Source organism: Leuciscus leuciscus (assembly GCF_965113295.1).
Source record: "Leuciscus leuciscus genome assembly, chromosome: 24".
NCBI lineage: Eukaryota > Metazoa > Chordata > Actinopteri > Cypriniformes > Leuciscidae > Leuciscus > Leuciscus leuciscus.
In genome coordinates this window covers 22,032,769-22,049,731 of record NC_138723.1, presented here as the reverse complement: position 1 = coordinate 22,049,731, position 16,963 = coordinate 22,032,769, and the positions used below count along the sequence as shown (strand labels likewise).

The 16,963-nt window shown below is 39.1% G+C and overlaps 1 protein-coding gene across 1 annotated transcript; it reads left to right on the top strand.

Moving 5' to 3' along the window:
- The first annotated feature begins 2,459 nt into the window (after positions 1-2,459).
- Positions 2,460-16,912, top strand: pom121 (POM121 transmembrane nucleoporin). Its single transcript, XM_082157239.1, has 13 exons — positions 2,460-3,056; positions 4,302-4,511; positions 4,695-4,859; positions 5,036-5,116; positions 5,219-5,393; positions 9,897-9,988; positions 10,399-10,478; positions 10,650-10,774; positions 10,859-10,958; positions 11,044-11,424; positions 11,733-13,139; positions 14,284-14,391; positions 14,502-16,912. Exons 1-13 carry the CDS (start codon positions 2,503-2,505, stop codon positions 14,591-14,593), a joined length of 3,570 nt encoding a protein of 1,189 aa, XP_082013365.1. The 5' UTR covers positions 2,460-2,502; the 3' UTR covers positions 14,594-16,912.
- The last annotated feature ends 51 nt before the right edge of the window (positions 16,913-16,963 follow it).

Sequence of the window (16,963 nt, the reverse complement as noted above, 5' to 3'; positions counted from 1 at the left end):
AGCCAAAACTGGTCTGATGCAGGAAATTGGCCACAAGAAAACCAAAAGACTGTTTCCTTTGCTCCCTCTCGCTGAATTCCCTTCAAAATAGTGAAAAGCTCTTTGACTGACTCGGGTAAAAACAATGGAGGATCACGAGGATGAGAGTATTTGATTAATAGCAGCTCACAATGCGATTAAAGTAGGGATCCCTATACTGTCTAAAGCAGATTTGCAGAGGAGGAATGTTTTACAGGATGTAATTGGCCTCTGCACTTCCTGGTTGAAGCTGGGCCACTAATCTGAGCCTGGCCAGGTTAAAACCATTAGACCAGCAGAAGGTCTGCGCCATCTGCACTGAGCTCATAAGAGAATAAGGCCAATGAAGAGAATTGAGGGGGTGCCTGGATGTAGCCTGGCCAATCTGCGTGTGTATACATTCATGATGAAAGTGCTCAAAGCAAAAGAATCAGACCCTCCCCCTGGCAAACAGCCACACGCACTATCCGGGGGGAAAAAACGGCTGAAGCATGCTGAATGGAAATGAGCATTTTAGGCTTTGGGTAACACACCTGCCCTTTTAAAATGATGGAGCAGCTGGGTTACCGTTGTCCTGCTTAACCAATGCTAAGCTGATATCAACTACAGGCCACCTGCGGTGCAGACACTATCCATGAGTTGAAAAGGGCACTTCCAGGTGCATCACCTTTCCATGGCGTGCCTGATAGAATCTAATCAGGATTTTCCAACACATTTGCAGCTTATATATTGTAAAGCATTTTGGGGTTATTATACCATCTACAAGTTGTTTAAGAATCTCATATGCGCTCTTGTTAAAGATAAACATTATTTAGACTTTGTTGTCTAAAGTAGGGGGTTTCAATCTTTTAGACACCACAGAATTATACACTGAAAAAGTAATATCGTACATCAAACGATATTGATATTATAATATAAATTATTTTCTGTTAAGTTACATTATTATGTATTTTTTGTACTCACTATATAGTAATGTATTGTTAATATTGTTCATTTGTTTTAATCTAATTTATTTATTTACTTTTTATTATTATTATTATTATTTTACAGTTGGCCTTAGGGGTCCCTGGACCCCAGTTTAAAAAACCCTGGTCTAAAAGAGGAAAAGTAAATGTTACTACACTTTAAAAAAAGTACTATGGTGCAGTAATGGTATAATGGTAACTATATTTATTATATGCCATGATTTACATGACACTCCAAAGTATTTCAAAAGAATATCATGACACTGTATTGTCATGGTACATGTCCAAAAATTAAAAATGGAGTAAACAGATTGTGCTGAATTGTTTTATATTTTATAGATATAAGTAAAGGCATATTGATAATCAAAGATATTTAAATTAGGATAGCTATAATTAGTTGGGATATATTTGAGCACAAGCAATCTGAAGTGCCATTTAAAATGCATTATTTATGAATCATGGTACACAAGTACTAGCCTATGTCTGAGGAAATGTTTCGTTTTTAAATGTAATTGAATTTGTATGTAATCGATTATCTTAATGAATTGAATGGCTTACTTTATATTCATACTGTCGTGTTTTATGAAAAAGACCCAGAGTGTGTGTGTGTGTGTGTGTGTGTGTGTGTGTGTGTGTGTGTGTGTGTGTGTGTACACACTTCCAAGAACAACGTATGTATTAAACTAGTGTTAAACCTGAGTATGATCGTTTTGCGCCATCTAGTTGTCATTGAATTATAAAGGAAGAAACAGTAGCCTATGTGACTGCACGCAGGCACACTTTCTCTTTCAATGCCATGCGTTTCATAATAAAAGTAAAACAGTAATAGGCTACATCGAAATACTTTTATTAACATGTCAGAAGAAGATCATTTAAGCTACACATATTCAGAAAACAAGTACAACTCTGATCACCGTATTCAAGTTGTCCTTGTATAAGTATTCGTATTTCGTAACGTTCATTAACGTGTTGATTATGTATCGCATTTTATGTTAATATAATTCTTTAATTAGCATCAATGGCATTTTATTTTCTCATTATATTGTGTGTATTACTGATTTAATATTGATTATAATATTAATAGTTAATATTCTAAGTAACAGTGATGCCAATAAAGTTTAAAATTAATACAAAAATTGTAGGCCTAACTTATAACTAATATAAAATAACCTTTCAAAAAAAGCATTATTTAGCATTGAGTTACTATAAATTTGTTAGAGCATACATTTCCTTGTTTTGTAATTCTCATAGTAAAAAATGGTTGGTAGAACCAGCTATAATACAGTGTAGTTATAAGATACAAATACTACTGTGACTACAGTACTGTGTAGTATTTTTGCAATAAATGTGTAATATAAACAGAAAGCCAAGTGTTGCTTTAAAATACAACACTAGTGGGAGGCAAAACTCTGTAATCAATCTGATGTGCACGCTTGGTCACGAACATCCACGATACGTAAACAACGCGCGCGGACGCGGGGAATTATGGGATATCTTCCGTCGGCGGCGCGGTGCCGCCATGTCTCCTGAAGATAAACGGCGGCTAGTCGTTTTCTCCGCTGTGGTCTTATCTTTATTCCTCCTTTTACTCGTTTTGAGCTACATACCAGCTTATTTGTACATACTTTTTATCTGTGTCGTGTCTTGTGTCGTTTATTTTCACAAAGCGGAGGAGCTGCAGCTCTTCGAGAGACTAGGCCTCAATCCTCGCCGTGGACTGAGCGTCCCGCCGGCTCTTTTGCGCTGGTTACCGGGTAGAACTTTGAGCGGTGTCCCGGCCGCAGGCAAAAACAAGATACGTAAAAGTGATGCTAGAAATTCCTTTGCGTCACCCAGCGATAGACATTTTGCAGGCTCGTATTATAGAAGAGACCACACGCTCAGTGACTCGGTGTTCAGCCCTCGGGATATACTCATGGGAAGTTACCTCGCCAAGGCTGAAGAAAGCCCCTCCGCCGCCTTGAGGCCCGCTGGAGGCTCGGGGGCTTTCGTCCACCCCAGAGATCACCTCCGGGAGAGACTCGCCCGACCTAATCATGCTGTGCACACCCCTAACAGAAGACTGTCATTCGGGTAAATACTAAATGCTTTGTCTTGTCAGCCAGAAGGCACTTTAGTTTATACCTGCTCTTTCTGTTTATGCTCTCACGGTTGATCAGATATTCTTCTGTTTACACTATAGCAGTTCACATGTAGCGTCTATCAGCCTAATGTTTGTACACGTTTAGCTTTCTCAGTTGTTCTAACATGTACATTGTGCCAGTTTTCCCTCCATGATTTGAAATGGTGGGAGTTCCTGGAGCTGGTCAGGCGCACTGCTCCTCCTACACCAGTTTGGACGCCTGACACTACACGTGTAGGGTTGCATAAAGCTTCCAACATAATGTGAAACTGCATTTTGACAGCCTCGTAAACGCACTTGCATCCCTAATATCCTTAACACTGCCAATACTAGGAATTAGAAACATAATGGATTACTTTTTTAGCTAGGCTATCGCCGTTTTCATAGTTTGTATATGCAATATTACTCAAGTCTATATTAGGATTACAACTTACAAGTTAACAATTATAACAATTTCTCCTTTTTGTGATCCCCTGATACACTGTGTGTGTGTGTATATATATATATATATATATATATATATATATATATGTATGTGTGTGTGTTTGTGTATATATGTATGTATATAAATATATATATATATATATATATATATATATATATAATTTATATTTATATATATATATATATATATATATATATAATTTATATATATAACATTTATATATATTTACATTATGTGTGTGTGGATAAAAAATAGTTACTGTGGCTGCCAGTCCATAACATTCTGCCTAAGATTACTTACAGCAAAATGGAAATATTTGCATGACTTTCTAACATTTACAGATGGAGAATATATCTGTGAAATGTAAGTTATGCACTGTGAGGGAAAACACCACATCTCAAACACATTAAAACATCACAGCTATCTGTCAGAGCATATGACAGGGCAGACCGCTTTAAATTATAGGTGTTATCTGTATCTTGCAAGTTGTTTTAAACCCCTTAAAATAAAGCATGTTTAGGACAAATTGGAATGTGCACGTTCCACGCAGCAGCTCACTCTGTGTTCTCCGCTATTTTTATGATGCACTCATATCAAACGACTGGATATTTATATCAATGGTATTGCCTCATTGCTATCATTAATAAAAAATATTGTTATATTTTACAGAATTGATATACCACCCAGCCCTAATATACATATAACTTTATGCTTTTGAAGAACTAACTAATTGAAGTTTCGCTATCATCAGGGACCCTGTGGGCACTGCGAGTCGATTCGCCATCACCCCCCACAGACATTACCCCCTTCAGCAGATGGGGACGTCTCCCATTGGAGTGATGCCACCTGCAAAATGGGATGGATTCCAAAAGAAGAATATTCTCACCCAGCGCAATTCGCCTACTGTTCACAGTCCGGTCACAGTGAAGATCGCCAGACCAGACCCCACTCGATCATCATTGTGAGTCACTTGAAATTATGTTGAGTGGATTTAATGCACTAGCATTACAAATGCTTTTTTTTCTGCTTGTAGTCTAATTAAGAAATCCAATTTGGGATTACGGCAAGATTAAGTTTGAGTGCTTTTTGCATTATCAAGAGAGATTTGCTTTGGTAATATGTGAACGCTACATTCTGTTTCTAGCTTCAATCACCTGACCTCCCCTGGAGCTGTCACATCCCCAGGGATTGGAGCACAGACAGACCCCTGCTCCAGAGAGGCTGTTCTGAGCGTGCTCAGAGAGAGCAGAAAGAGAGAGGTTGATGATGAGGACAAGAGTGCTTCCTCTGGGCAGAAGAGCAAAAGGAGGTATGTGAAGGAAAGAAAGCAACCAAACGAAAGTCACGTTACTTTCTCCATCACATGATCTTATCATTTTTTAATCTGTTAGTTTATAGCTTTCCATGCTAATAAGAAATATTTAGAACAGAAGGCTTGCTGTTGGTTTTCACAATCTCACTGAATAATTGTCTTGCTTTTATCAGGCGACATGACAGCAGTGAAAGTTCTCAGTCAGCGTTTGAGCCACTTCTTGCGAATGGAGCTCTGTCTCAGCTTGTGCCAAAGTAAGTGAATGTTCACTTTCCTCTGTAATAGTCTACTTCTACATCTGATAAACATTGAGGTTCATCATTACTTTGTCTGATTATGTCTCCTCCCCTCTGCAGACCTGGCAGTATGAAGAGGGGAATGAACTCCTCTGTCAATGAAGAGTCCATTATGAAGCGTTCTCGTACATCCTCCATCAGCTCCATGAGTGGTGCTCCTCTTCCCAGTGGGGTCCCTGGATCTGTCCGAAATCCTATTCGCAGTTCCTACAGCTCCTCACAGGGTTATCCACAGGTATCTCATTTGACTATTTTTCTGAAGATTTATAAGTGTGATAAATTGAGGAAATATAATGAAAATTATCATATTTAGTGAGTATATCGATGGTTATTACTTTCTTTTTTTGTAGGGATGCACAGATATGAACATTTTGGCCGATACCGATAATTCTTTACATTTGAAAGCCGATAACCGATATAAAACAAAAGGCTCACCATTAAAAGCCATGTCCCAAACACTTCAACATAAATCAAACATACACAATACAGTAGCCAACTTTGAACCAGTGTAAGATTCCTTAACTTTTAAAATTAATTTTACACTCCAATGACCAACTTTCTTTATTAAAAAATGGTAACACTTTAAAATAAGGTTACATTTTGTTAACATTAGTTAACATGAACCAACAATTAAAGGGTTAGTTCACCCAAAAATGAAAATTCTGTCAGTAATTACTCACCCTCATGTTGTTCCAATCATGTAAGACTTTCGTTCATCTTCGGATCACAAATTAAGATTTTTTTGATTAAATCTGAGAGATATCTCACTCCTCCATAGGCTTCCAGAGGGACCGAAACTCGCCGGCCCAGAAAGTCAGTGAAGAAAATGTTGAAATAGTCCAAGTGACTACAGTGGCTCTACATTAAGTTTATCATGCGACGACAATACTTTTTGTGCGAAAAAACAACAAAAATAACGACTTTATTCAACTATTAGTGTTCTTCAATGTGGGCCTCTGACGAGAGTTCACGGGAGCGCCACGACGCATGCGCGAGAACTGAGATTACGGCGTTCTTCTTCTACTACTACTTGTTACTGGCTGCTCACTCCTTAGGAGTATTATCGCCATCTACTGTACAAGATGACGTCCCGACATTGCCGGGAGCGCAAAACGGTCTGTTTACAAGCAGCTGAAGACGCGCGCTGTATGTAAAACTGTATTCGTAAATATGTCCGCAGATTTCGATGTAGATGAAGATTTGATTTTTTTTTTAACCAACCATACTTATTTGAACCAGAATACACAGACATTGAACTACAAGAGATGGAAGATGCTGCAACACAACCGCAGTCTGCTTCTGAAAGACAGAGAGCATTGGACAGCTGATGGTGTAAATGTAATCAGTGCCAAGCGATGCCTACTGAGGCCATCCTTAAAAATATTTTGGTTTGCCGTAACAGCCAAAAAAAAAAAAAAAAAAAAAAGGGGTCGGTCTATATATAGCCTATATTCTTTCTTCTTTTTTTTTTAAAGATTCAATGTAGAGTTTTGGTTCATTTAAGAGACGAGCGCGCGGGCGCCTCCATGTAGGCTATATATAGACCGACCAACCGACCCCTTTTTTTTTTCTTTTTTTTTGGGGCTGTTACGGCAAACCAAAATATTTTTAAGGATGGCCTCAGTAGGCATCGCTTGGCACTGATTACATTTACACCATCAGCTTGTCCAATGCTCTCAAAAAAATCAAATCTTCATCTACATCGAAATCTGCGGACATATTTACGAATACAGTTTTACATACAGCGCGCGTCTTCAGCTGATTGTAAACAGACCGTTTTGCGCTCCCGGCAATGTCGGGACGTCATCTTGTACAGTAGATGGCGATAATACTCCTAAGGAGTGAGCAGCCAGTAACAAGTAGTAGTAGAAGAAGAACGCCGTAATCTCAGTTCTCGCGCATGCGTCGTGGCGCTCCCGTGAACTCTCGTCAGAGGCCCACATTGAAGAACACTAATAGTTGAATAAAGTCGTTATTTTTGTTGTTTTTTCGCACAAAAAGTATTGTCGTCGCATGATAAACTTAATGTAGAGCCACTGTAGTCACTTGGACTATTTCAACATTTTCTTCACTGACTTTCTGGGCCGGCGAGTTTCGGTCCCTCTGGAAGCCTATGGAGGAGTGAGATATCTCTCAGATTTAATCAAAAAAATCTTAATTTGTGATCCGAAGATGAACGAAAGTCTTACATGATTGGAACAACATGAGGGTGAGTAATTACTGACAGAATTTTCATTTTTGGGTGAACTAACCCTTTAATGAACAGTACTTCTACAGCATTTATTAAACTTAGTTAATGTTAAGCTCAACATTTTCTAAGACATTTTTAAGATCCAAAGTTGTATCTGTGAACATTAGTTAATGCACTGTGAACTAACATAAACACAAATATTTTATTAACTAACATTAACAAAGGCTTTTGCTCTCTGTTAGTTCATGTTATGTAATGTAAAGTGTTACCAAAAAATGTATATTAAATTAAAATAAAATGCCTAAATAATGCAAACAAGTCATTGGATAACATTGGGCTGCATATAATAAACAAAAATGCATGTGCCATGGATAAATTAAATAGAATAGCCTCCGCACGGACAATAAGGAAATTATTTTAATCAAACCATATTGTGGATGAAAATAATACGAGAACAAAAAAGTGCTAGTTATTAATAACGCATAATTTTTTTTTATTTTTTTTTTTTTATAATAGTTAACTACTTTAATATTAGGCTTGCTGTTTCAAATTACATCATTGCTGTTTGAGCTGTGCACGCAGAAGCTGAAGAGAACGAAAGTTAAACTGAATCGCTTTGCTAGAAGGTTAATCAACTCAACGGTTGCTGAAAATTGCAACTAAACCCAAAGAAGTTACAACTTTTTATTACATTAGTGTATACAATTATAATGATATGACAGTCCCAAATTCAATCATAGCTTTTAATGTTTTGCATTGCTGTTTGATCGCGCGCGCTGAAGCTGAAGAGAACGAGCACCGGGAAACTGAAGAACTTTTCTAGCGGGTTGTTTGAATCAACGAAACGCAACCCATCTGAGATTAATCAGATATTTATTTTACATAAACTTAATATTACGACTTATATCTGCATACATTTGCGTGAACTTGACTGTGCTGGTTAGAATGTGTAACCCCTGTTCTGGACGTGCTATTCTTATAACAACGTGCTGAAACATGGCAACTAAAACACAGAGAATTCACGTTTTATTAAAATAGTGTTCTAATTGCATGTATATGACAGTCCCAATCATAGTTATAATGTGCATTGCTGTTTGAGCTGCACACGCTAAAGATAAAGATGATCACCGGTACAATGGACCACTTGCACTGAGCTTCGTTATGCGTTTCCGTTTGGAAATAGTACGTCTCACTTATTTCCGGTTATGTTTACTTTCAATGTACTGTGTTCAATGAGTTGAACAAACGCCACCTAAAATGGGTGACCACAATAAGATTTAAAAATGTGGCAATTTTTATTGACAGGATAAGGTATATTCTGATGTGTGCAGAATTTTCCAAACTTATCGGAACATGAAGTTTTTAATCCAATCCAACCCAAGCCGATCTGAGAAAGCAGCGGGTGTTAAAAATACGTCAGTGTTCGTCTAAACTAGTGACCGCGACTCTGAAGTGTATGAGAACATATGAATGACATCAGTACGAACACAGACATTTATTTATTTGGATTAAATATTTGAATCATTCTGTGTCATTTTTCAATCTCAATCTCCTCACTATTTACATGTTTATGCCCAAAATGCTATAATATTCAAAGTAGTTGACTGTCATTCTCCTCTACGCTGCGTTATTGATTAAATAGCCTAGCCTATTTAACATCGTTACAGGCACCTCGCGAGCATTCATTCAACTATTTTAAAAGACTGGAATAAACACCAGCGCACACAAGCAATCCTTTTAATAGTCAATTTCATTTAAAAATGTAAACCCAACAGGTAGGAAATGTCAGAAAGAGAAAAAAAATGTTAATGAGAAGACAGGCATATAGGACTGTTGCAGCTTAGTGGATAAATATAGCCTATTTATTATTCAGAATGCACAGTTGGAAAGAAAATATATTTATAGTAACATTTCAGCAGGCTCAAGATAATTAATACAGAGATCATTATGTATTGTTTTAATCAACTGGCAGCCATAAAACAGTGATAATCTGCATTCTCATGTATGTAGGTGCGCTGAACGCTCTAACCGGAAACTGCCGATATGTACTAACTAGAACGCGGAAGTAGTTGTGCAAGTATTTCATTAAGCGCTTTACTGCATCGTTCATTAACGTAACCAAATGCATGCTATAGGAGATTAATCAGAGATATACACAAAATAAACATTACAACTTACAATGGCACAAAATGCTGTGAATGCTCAAGTGAACTTGACTCTGCTTGTCATGAAGGCTTTAATAACTGTAGACGCACTCTTTCCGCCACAACGCGCTTGTCGCGCTGAAACACAGGTGAACAAGAATTCACAACATTCTTTTACAGTCGTGCTCTTGAGTGATTCCAATCATTCAAAACCATCATGGCGAACAGCGTGCTTTCAACTGTAGTAAATTATCTATTATCTATCGGTTTTGATACATCGGCCTAATTTTACTATCAGATCGATAACGATAACATCAAAAATGACCATTTATCGGTCGATATATCGTGCATCCCTAATTTTTTTTTTTTCATTGACTCATGTCCTTCAATTTTGTATTTACAGAGAAGAGCAGCATCCAGTCTCAGTCTTTCTCCTTTCACAAGCCCAGGAGGATCTCGGTGTCAGACTCCAGAGAGAGCTGCTAAGAAAGCAAGGTAAAAAAGATTTGAAGAAAATGTCTCTTATGCGCAAAGGATGTATTTATTTGATCAAAAATATGTTAAAAGTTTTCACTCTATACACAGTATGTATATGATTGCAAAGCAGTCTAATATGCTTAAATACTGTGGATTCTTTGATGAATACGGTTTGAAAGAACAGCGTTTATTTGAAATATTTGTTAACTAAATTGTCTTTCCTGTCATTTGACTGATTTGATGCACTCTTGCTGAATAGAAGTATTTATTTCTTTAAAAGAACTTGCTGACCCCAAACATTTAAACTTTTAAAAACTTCCATTCGGTTGTGTAAACACACCTGCCAAATGTCAGATAAACGCACAACTAGTCTGATTATTCAGGGTTTAAGACATTGTTACTGTTATAAACTATTTTGTGTGTTGTAGGGAGGAAGATGCTACTTCACCAAGTTCCACATCCTTTGTAAAAATGGATAAGGTGACAACTGATCCTGCGCCTGCTACAAGTGAGGAAACGTGTTATCTGTTTCATTAATACGTTGTTTTTTATGTATTAACTAATAACTCAATATAATACAGCATTGTTTATTAATATAATTAAAATAAGTCCAATTTAGAGATTTACCTTTTTGTTCCCATCAAGAATGCTAGTTTTAATTTGGGTGTGTTTGTACCAGCTAAACTTACTCCAAAATCTGAGGCCCCTGTTGCAACATTAACATCAGACTCTGGAGGCGGCAGTGGGAAACGTAAGCGCAAAATCCAGCTGGTCACCACAAACAGAGGAGATCAGATTTCTATGGTAAGTAGCAAAGCCGCTGTAGATACACATTTCCACCACACATTTGCATCATGGATATTCATCATTGTAACATTGTGTCTGCAGCCACCACCTCCTGAGCTAGGATATACGATCACAGTAAAAGATCTAGATATGGAGAAGAAAGCAGCACTCAGCCAGATACAGAAAGTCCTGGAGGAACCTGGTAAGTTCTTTACACTCTTGTTTTAAGTGGCTGTAATAGATGCAACAAAATTAAGTACTTGAAGCAACATCTTTATTTTTTCCAGAGCCAGAGATCCTTCCTCCAGCATCTGAACCCACACCAGCTCCAGTTCCCTCTTTAACTCTGTTTTCCCAGCCAACTCCAACCTCCTCATTCGGGACTGCACCTGCTGTGAGCGCTGCGCCCGCTCTGGTTTCTCTCTCCACACCTTTGCCTGTGACCACACCAGTCACTACCACAACTCCTGCTCCAACTATTGACCTTACCATCACTGTTCCCAGCATGGCCAGTACTGCACCCCTTACTTTCACCTCAGCCCCCTCCATCACTACCACCCCAACTGCCCCAGCTTCAAGCATTTCAAACCCTCTGCTGGAGTCCTTGAAAAACATGAAGAATAATCCTCTTCTCAATGCTTCCACTATGATGAGTACTACTACTGCAGGTTTGTAGAAATGATTTTATACTGTTTTACAGATTTTTTTAGCAGCCCTTATTTTAGTCTTCAGTGTCATTCTTCAGAAATCGTTCTAATATGCTGATTTGCTGCTCAAACATTTCTTATCAATGCTGAAACAGTTATGCTGCTTAATAATTTTGTTTAAACCGTGATGATTAAAGTTTAATCCAGTTTAAACCATTTACTTAATTATATTTTTTAACATTATAAATGTCTTTACTGTCACCTTTGATCAATGTACTGATACATGTACTTTAACATGAACTGGTATGTGTCTGTCACTCCATATACAGCTCCAGCAGTGTCTGTGTACAGTCTTTCTACACCTGCTGTTTCCACAAACTCTAGCAGTGGATTTGTCAAATCTGAGTCGGGCCTTGCCACTCTTCAGACCTCATTCACTGCCCCATCCTCCATATCAACACCTGCCTCCAAGCCAGCCACCTCCATGCCCTCTGCTTTCGCTCAGATCTTGGCCCAACCTCTTCAATCCTCACCAAGCACGCCATCCCTGGGTGGAGGAGGCAGCCTTTTCAGTTTGATCAAACCTGTGGCCACACCTGCATCTGAGCCTCCTAAATCTACAGTTGCTGCACCTAAAACCACGGTTGCATCAGTCAACAGCATTAGCAACCCCCTGTTGTCTGGCTTTAAGCCCATTTTCAGTGCCGCAAGCACCACCCCTGCTTCCACAGCTGAGGTCAAAACTACCCAGCCCACCTTCAAGCCTATATTTGGCAGTACCACAGGAAGTGGTATTACTTCCTTTGGGCAGACAGCCACACCGACGACATCAACCCCTGCTGCTCCGGCCGCACAGAACAGTGGGATGTTATTTGGTGGACTAACCAGTACCCAGCCAACAATGGTGTCCGCTGCTTCTGCAGCCCCGGCCACACAGACTCCCTCCCAGTCTCTGTTTGGAAGCTGGACAGCAACCACCACATCCGCTCCTGCCACAAACGCCACGTTCCAGTTTGGAGCGCCATTGACCACAACGGCCGCCCCTGTGCTAAACACCAACACAGCTAGTGCCGGTGGCACCGGCTCTGCTTTTCAGTTCGGCGCAGCAAAACCTGCGCCCACGCAGCAGGCTCAAAGCACGTTCGCATTTGGCCAGCTGCCCACGAACCAGAACTCCACATCTGCTCCGTTTGGTGGGTTCGGCATGACCAGCAGTGCCACCACTTCCTCGGAGGCATCCACAACACAAACCACTTTCGGGAGCTCAACCTTCACTGCATCTACAACCTTCCCAGGATCCACACAGCAGGCCCCTGCTGCTCCAAAACCTTTCACATTTGGGCCCAGTGGTGGAAGTAGTGGCGCAACACCATTTGCGTTTGGAGCCGCTGCCAGCACAGTAGCGCCTGCATTTGGGACTAACAGTCAGCCTACATTCGGTGCAGCATCATCTGGCTTCTCTTTTGGAAACACCACCACCCCTTCTGCGGCTCCCATCTTTGGGGCCCCCACACAGACTGTGGCCTCTCTCCCTGGCCCAGCTCCTACGTTTAGCTTCGGAGGTGCATCAACAGGAACTCAAAACACTGCTCCGAGTACTCCAGCGCCTCCTGCCTCTGGAGGATTTAACTTTGGGGCCTCACTTTCAGCAACACCATTTGGAACCCCTGGGCCTGCAGTTCAGACACCAGGGTTTTCCTTTGGAGCCAACAACACGGATAACAAGCCTGCTTTTGGTAAGTGTTTGTGACAAAGGTCAGAAGGTCATATTTGCATAGTGTACAAGTGTATAGTGCTTCATTCAGGACACAACTATAGTTTTTCTATTAACCCAGAATGCACTGTTGATTACTGTGGTTACTACCTTTTTAGCAATGTTTTAAAACCTAATTCAGTTTAAATTTTTTCATACTGATTAATTTCGAAATGCATTTCTAATTTAGTACTACAGGATCTGGCATTAGTTCCTAGTTTAATTTAATCATTACTATTGTTTTGCATTCATAAGTGCAGTTACTAATGTTTATTTATTGGAAATTTGACAGAAAAGAATTTAGCTTGAATTCAGATACAGATAAAAATTTACTTTTATTGACAACAGTAATAGTAGTATTCTACTCTTAAATGTACCATTATACTGAACTGTCTTTAAAATTTGGGATAATATTGAAGTGCTAAAAAAAAGGTCGTAAAATGCAACCATTTGGTCACAGTCTGGAGCCCTTTACCAAGCACTATGTTCTCTCATCATCCCTGATTTCTAACACGCACTCACCGTGTTCGGCATGGTCTTGAGGCTATCGGAACAGTAAAGAAAGCTGTTGCTCTCCGTGTTTTTTTCCATCATCTTCAGTGCGTTCATATGTTTATTCTGTGCATTAGATCAAAAGATCTACACTTACCCACCCATTGATCCTCCCCATGAAGAAATCAGGACAGAAGTGGTTGAAAGTGTACAAAAGACGTATTAAAACACCAGGTGTAAACGAGAATGTCTCGTTTGACGAAATATGAAGATATGGGGTTTCCGCCTAAATGCGGCGATATATAACCTACATACTCATTCAATAGGCTGAAATGTGAAGTGTATAATTTTACATTCTACAGTTAGGATGTTACCATAGACATTGGTGGAGTTCAAGAAGAATATTGACACCTAAACAACATTAGGGTTGTTTCCAAAAAATTTAAGAGAAATTCTCTATACACATACCCTCTTTATTTACAGCCAATATGATATACAAATTTGCTGAAATTTAAAAATGAATGTATTTGTTAGTATTGGTTTAGAATTGGTAAAAGTTTGAGGTATTTAATGATGTGGCTAAATCACAGTAACAGAGTCATCTTACATTCTCCTTGTTTGTCTTGTTCTCTTAGGAACATCTACTCCTGCTCCTGCTTTTGGTCAGGCACCTGCAGCAATGCAGATGCCGTTTGGCAGTCCTGGAACCCCAGGATTTGGAGCAATGGGCGCCTCCCCGTTTGGTAAGCAACAAATGACTTTCACATTAAAAAAAAATATTTTATAATAACCTGGGTCTATTCTATCTTTTGTCTTTAATACTTTTCATTTTATTAAATTTATTATCTTTTAGGTGCTTCACCAGCCTTCTCTATCGGAACGGGATCCAAGTCCTCTGGGGCTCGTCGATTACAGGCCCGTAGGCAGCACCCGAGGAAGAAGTAACACGGCTGATGTGAGTCCTGTCCCTTTCATTATTGTCAAATGGACTCTGTTACTACTCCTCCGGCTGTCCCACCTGCCCCAGACACTGCTGCTACTGCTGCTGGTCCAAACACAACAAGGCTGTCAGTCAGACCTCATCTCTACAACCCTCCAGACTGCCAGGGCTGGTCAGGTGTGTAGGATCAAGGCTCAGGGGGTGTAGATTTTTAGAGTACCGGGCGGCCCCATCTCTGCTGTTGGGTGCGCCCACCGAGACTCATCACAACCTCGCTAATGGAGTCTGTAAATGTCTGATGAGGACGTCTGGTGTTGGGGAAGGATGACGAACAGGAGCGAATTATACTTGAAAGAAAAAGAGACTTTCAAATCTGGACACTCACATGAATTTCAGTCCAGGCCTGGTGGATGAAACAGAATCTTATTTTTGACTTTTTAGTTTTTGGTCAAGAAATCAGATGCTCTTTATTTTAAATCCAGTGAATATATATATACACCTTTTTTTTTCCTTGCAGTTAGCATACATTTGTCATTTCATCATGCTTAGCAGATTCTTCACAATTTTTTGTTAAGCCTTCAAAGCGTGAATATTTTTCGTGTTCCGTTAAAAAAAACTTTTTTTTTTTTTTTTTGCCTGAGTGAGCTGCATAATAAACAATTACATTTTACACTGATTTTTCTGCACGTTCCTTTAAGAGAAGCAGTTTACACAAAGATCTTGTCTGTTTTCCTGCATACGTTGAACTTCTGTCTGTTTAAAACCAAAGCTAATGTTTCAGTGTGACGCTCCTCTCTCCGCCACACCATTGGCCGTTTTACTACCTCTCCATTTTAAACGTGCATCTGTGTCCCAGCTGAATTTGGTTTACTCTGTCTCATTCGAATTACTGTTAATTATACTCTTAAGTCGGCACTTATCGCAAGCATGTAGGCAAAACCTTGTGTTCCTAGTATATCTGTTGCACCTGCCATCAGTGTGTTTGGCTGTCAGGCACTGGATGTTGCTCCCATAACGGTCTCATTTTATTTCCGTAAATTTTTTTCAAACACTTTTTGCTGTGTGCCTTAGTGTGTTTTGCTTATGGTTGGATATTATGGATGTTGGATTTATACTCAGACACGGATGCCTGTTTTTCGTAATGATGTGTAAGAGCATTTTAGATGATTTACAAGAATATGGTCTCGTTCAATTATTTTTGATTACGGACTAAAGAGATTTGGTCCAACTTCAAACTCTGTAGAAGAGCAGCTTTGAGTGAAAGTGCAAAATAACTTGTTCACATTATGTTTTGGAAATAAACATTTGACTGTGTGATCAATTCAAAGAAGTGCAAAAAATAAAATTGAAAGTGCCCCTAAAAATGTGTGCATTTCAGGAATGTAGAGAATGTGACGTTTGCATTGCGGAATGTTGGTTTAAAATGTTTTTTTTGCTCATTCACCTTCAAATCTGATTTAACCTAGAGGCTTAAATGCTATTTATATTTAACTTTTTTCCTTGTTTTTATTTTATTTTTTGTGCATGTATACCATTACTGAATTGTGTATGAATCATTCCTGGCTTTGTATGAATCCTATGGTTTGTGCATGCTTGTGATGTTTTAAAATACCAAGATATAGCAAATATTCAACCTGCGTTTGAAACGGCATGTCTTAAGAACGTTCCTGAATCAGAATCTTAACATATTCTCAGGCCTGTTAAGTAAGTGAGCTGTGTAATATGATTTGATGATTTCAGTCAGTATACAATGTTGTATATTCACAAAACACTGGATTTATTAGTACGTCAATGCACAAATATGGAAGCACAAAACCACCATTTTAGGGTTTTTGTATTTTTGTTAACCCCCTAAAATTCTTTGACCCAAAAAATACTTAATTGGGGACAGCAAAAGCTTTTGTAATGGTGCAGCCATCCTAGTCCCCTTTGCATGCAATTCCTCATGTAGGTCTTAACATAATTTGTAATTACATTTTTGAAGTATCCTCATGCCCAGACTGATGCAAGGAAGGCATGGGACCAGGCTTTCTGTTTATTAGAAAGCTGTACCAAATACAAGTGAGATGTGTAGACTGTTGGAGAAAATGAGATGTGCGCTGGATATCTCAAGCTGTGAACGCTTGAGAGCAATTGTACCTAGTTGTTTGTTTTTAATATGTTGCTATAAGTGAATGCTCACAGTTTGTGTGTAAATGACCCTTCCCACTAACCCTCAAAGCGTGAGTGGATTTCTGGATGAAGCGGCACACGGATTGTGTTGTGTCTGCTTAAATGCTCTGATAATGAGATGCTGGTTTTGAATAAAAATGGATAAAAGTTGATTTGCAGTGAATTTCAGTTGCACTCATTGTGTTCAATGCATGACGGGTCAT

What these genes read in the sequence shown, in the direction of transcription:
- pom121 (XM_082157239.1), top strand. Translation starts at nt 2,503, where the DNA reads ATGTCTCCTGAAGATAAACGGCGGCTAGTCGTTTTCTCCGCTGTGGTC. An exon ending in GACCCCACTCGATCATCATT is followed by an intron (nt 4,512 to 4,694) that starts GTGAGTCACTTG and finishes TTCTGTTTCTAG; the next exon opens with CTTCAATCACCTGACCTCCC. An exon ending in AGAGCTGCTAAGAAAGCAAG is followed by an intron (nt 9,989 to 10,398) that starts GTAAAAAAGATT and finishes TGTGTGTTGTAG; the next exon opens with GGAGGAAGATGCTACTTCAC.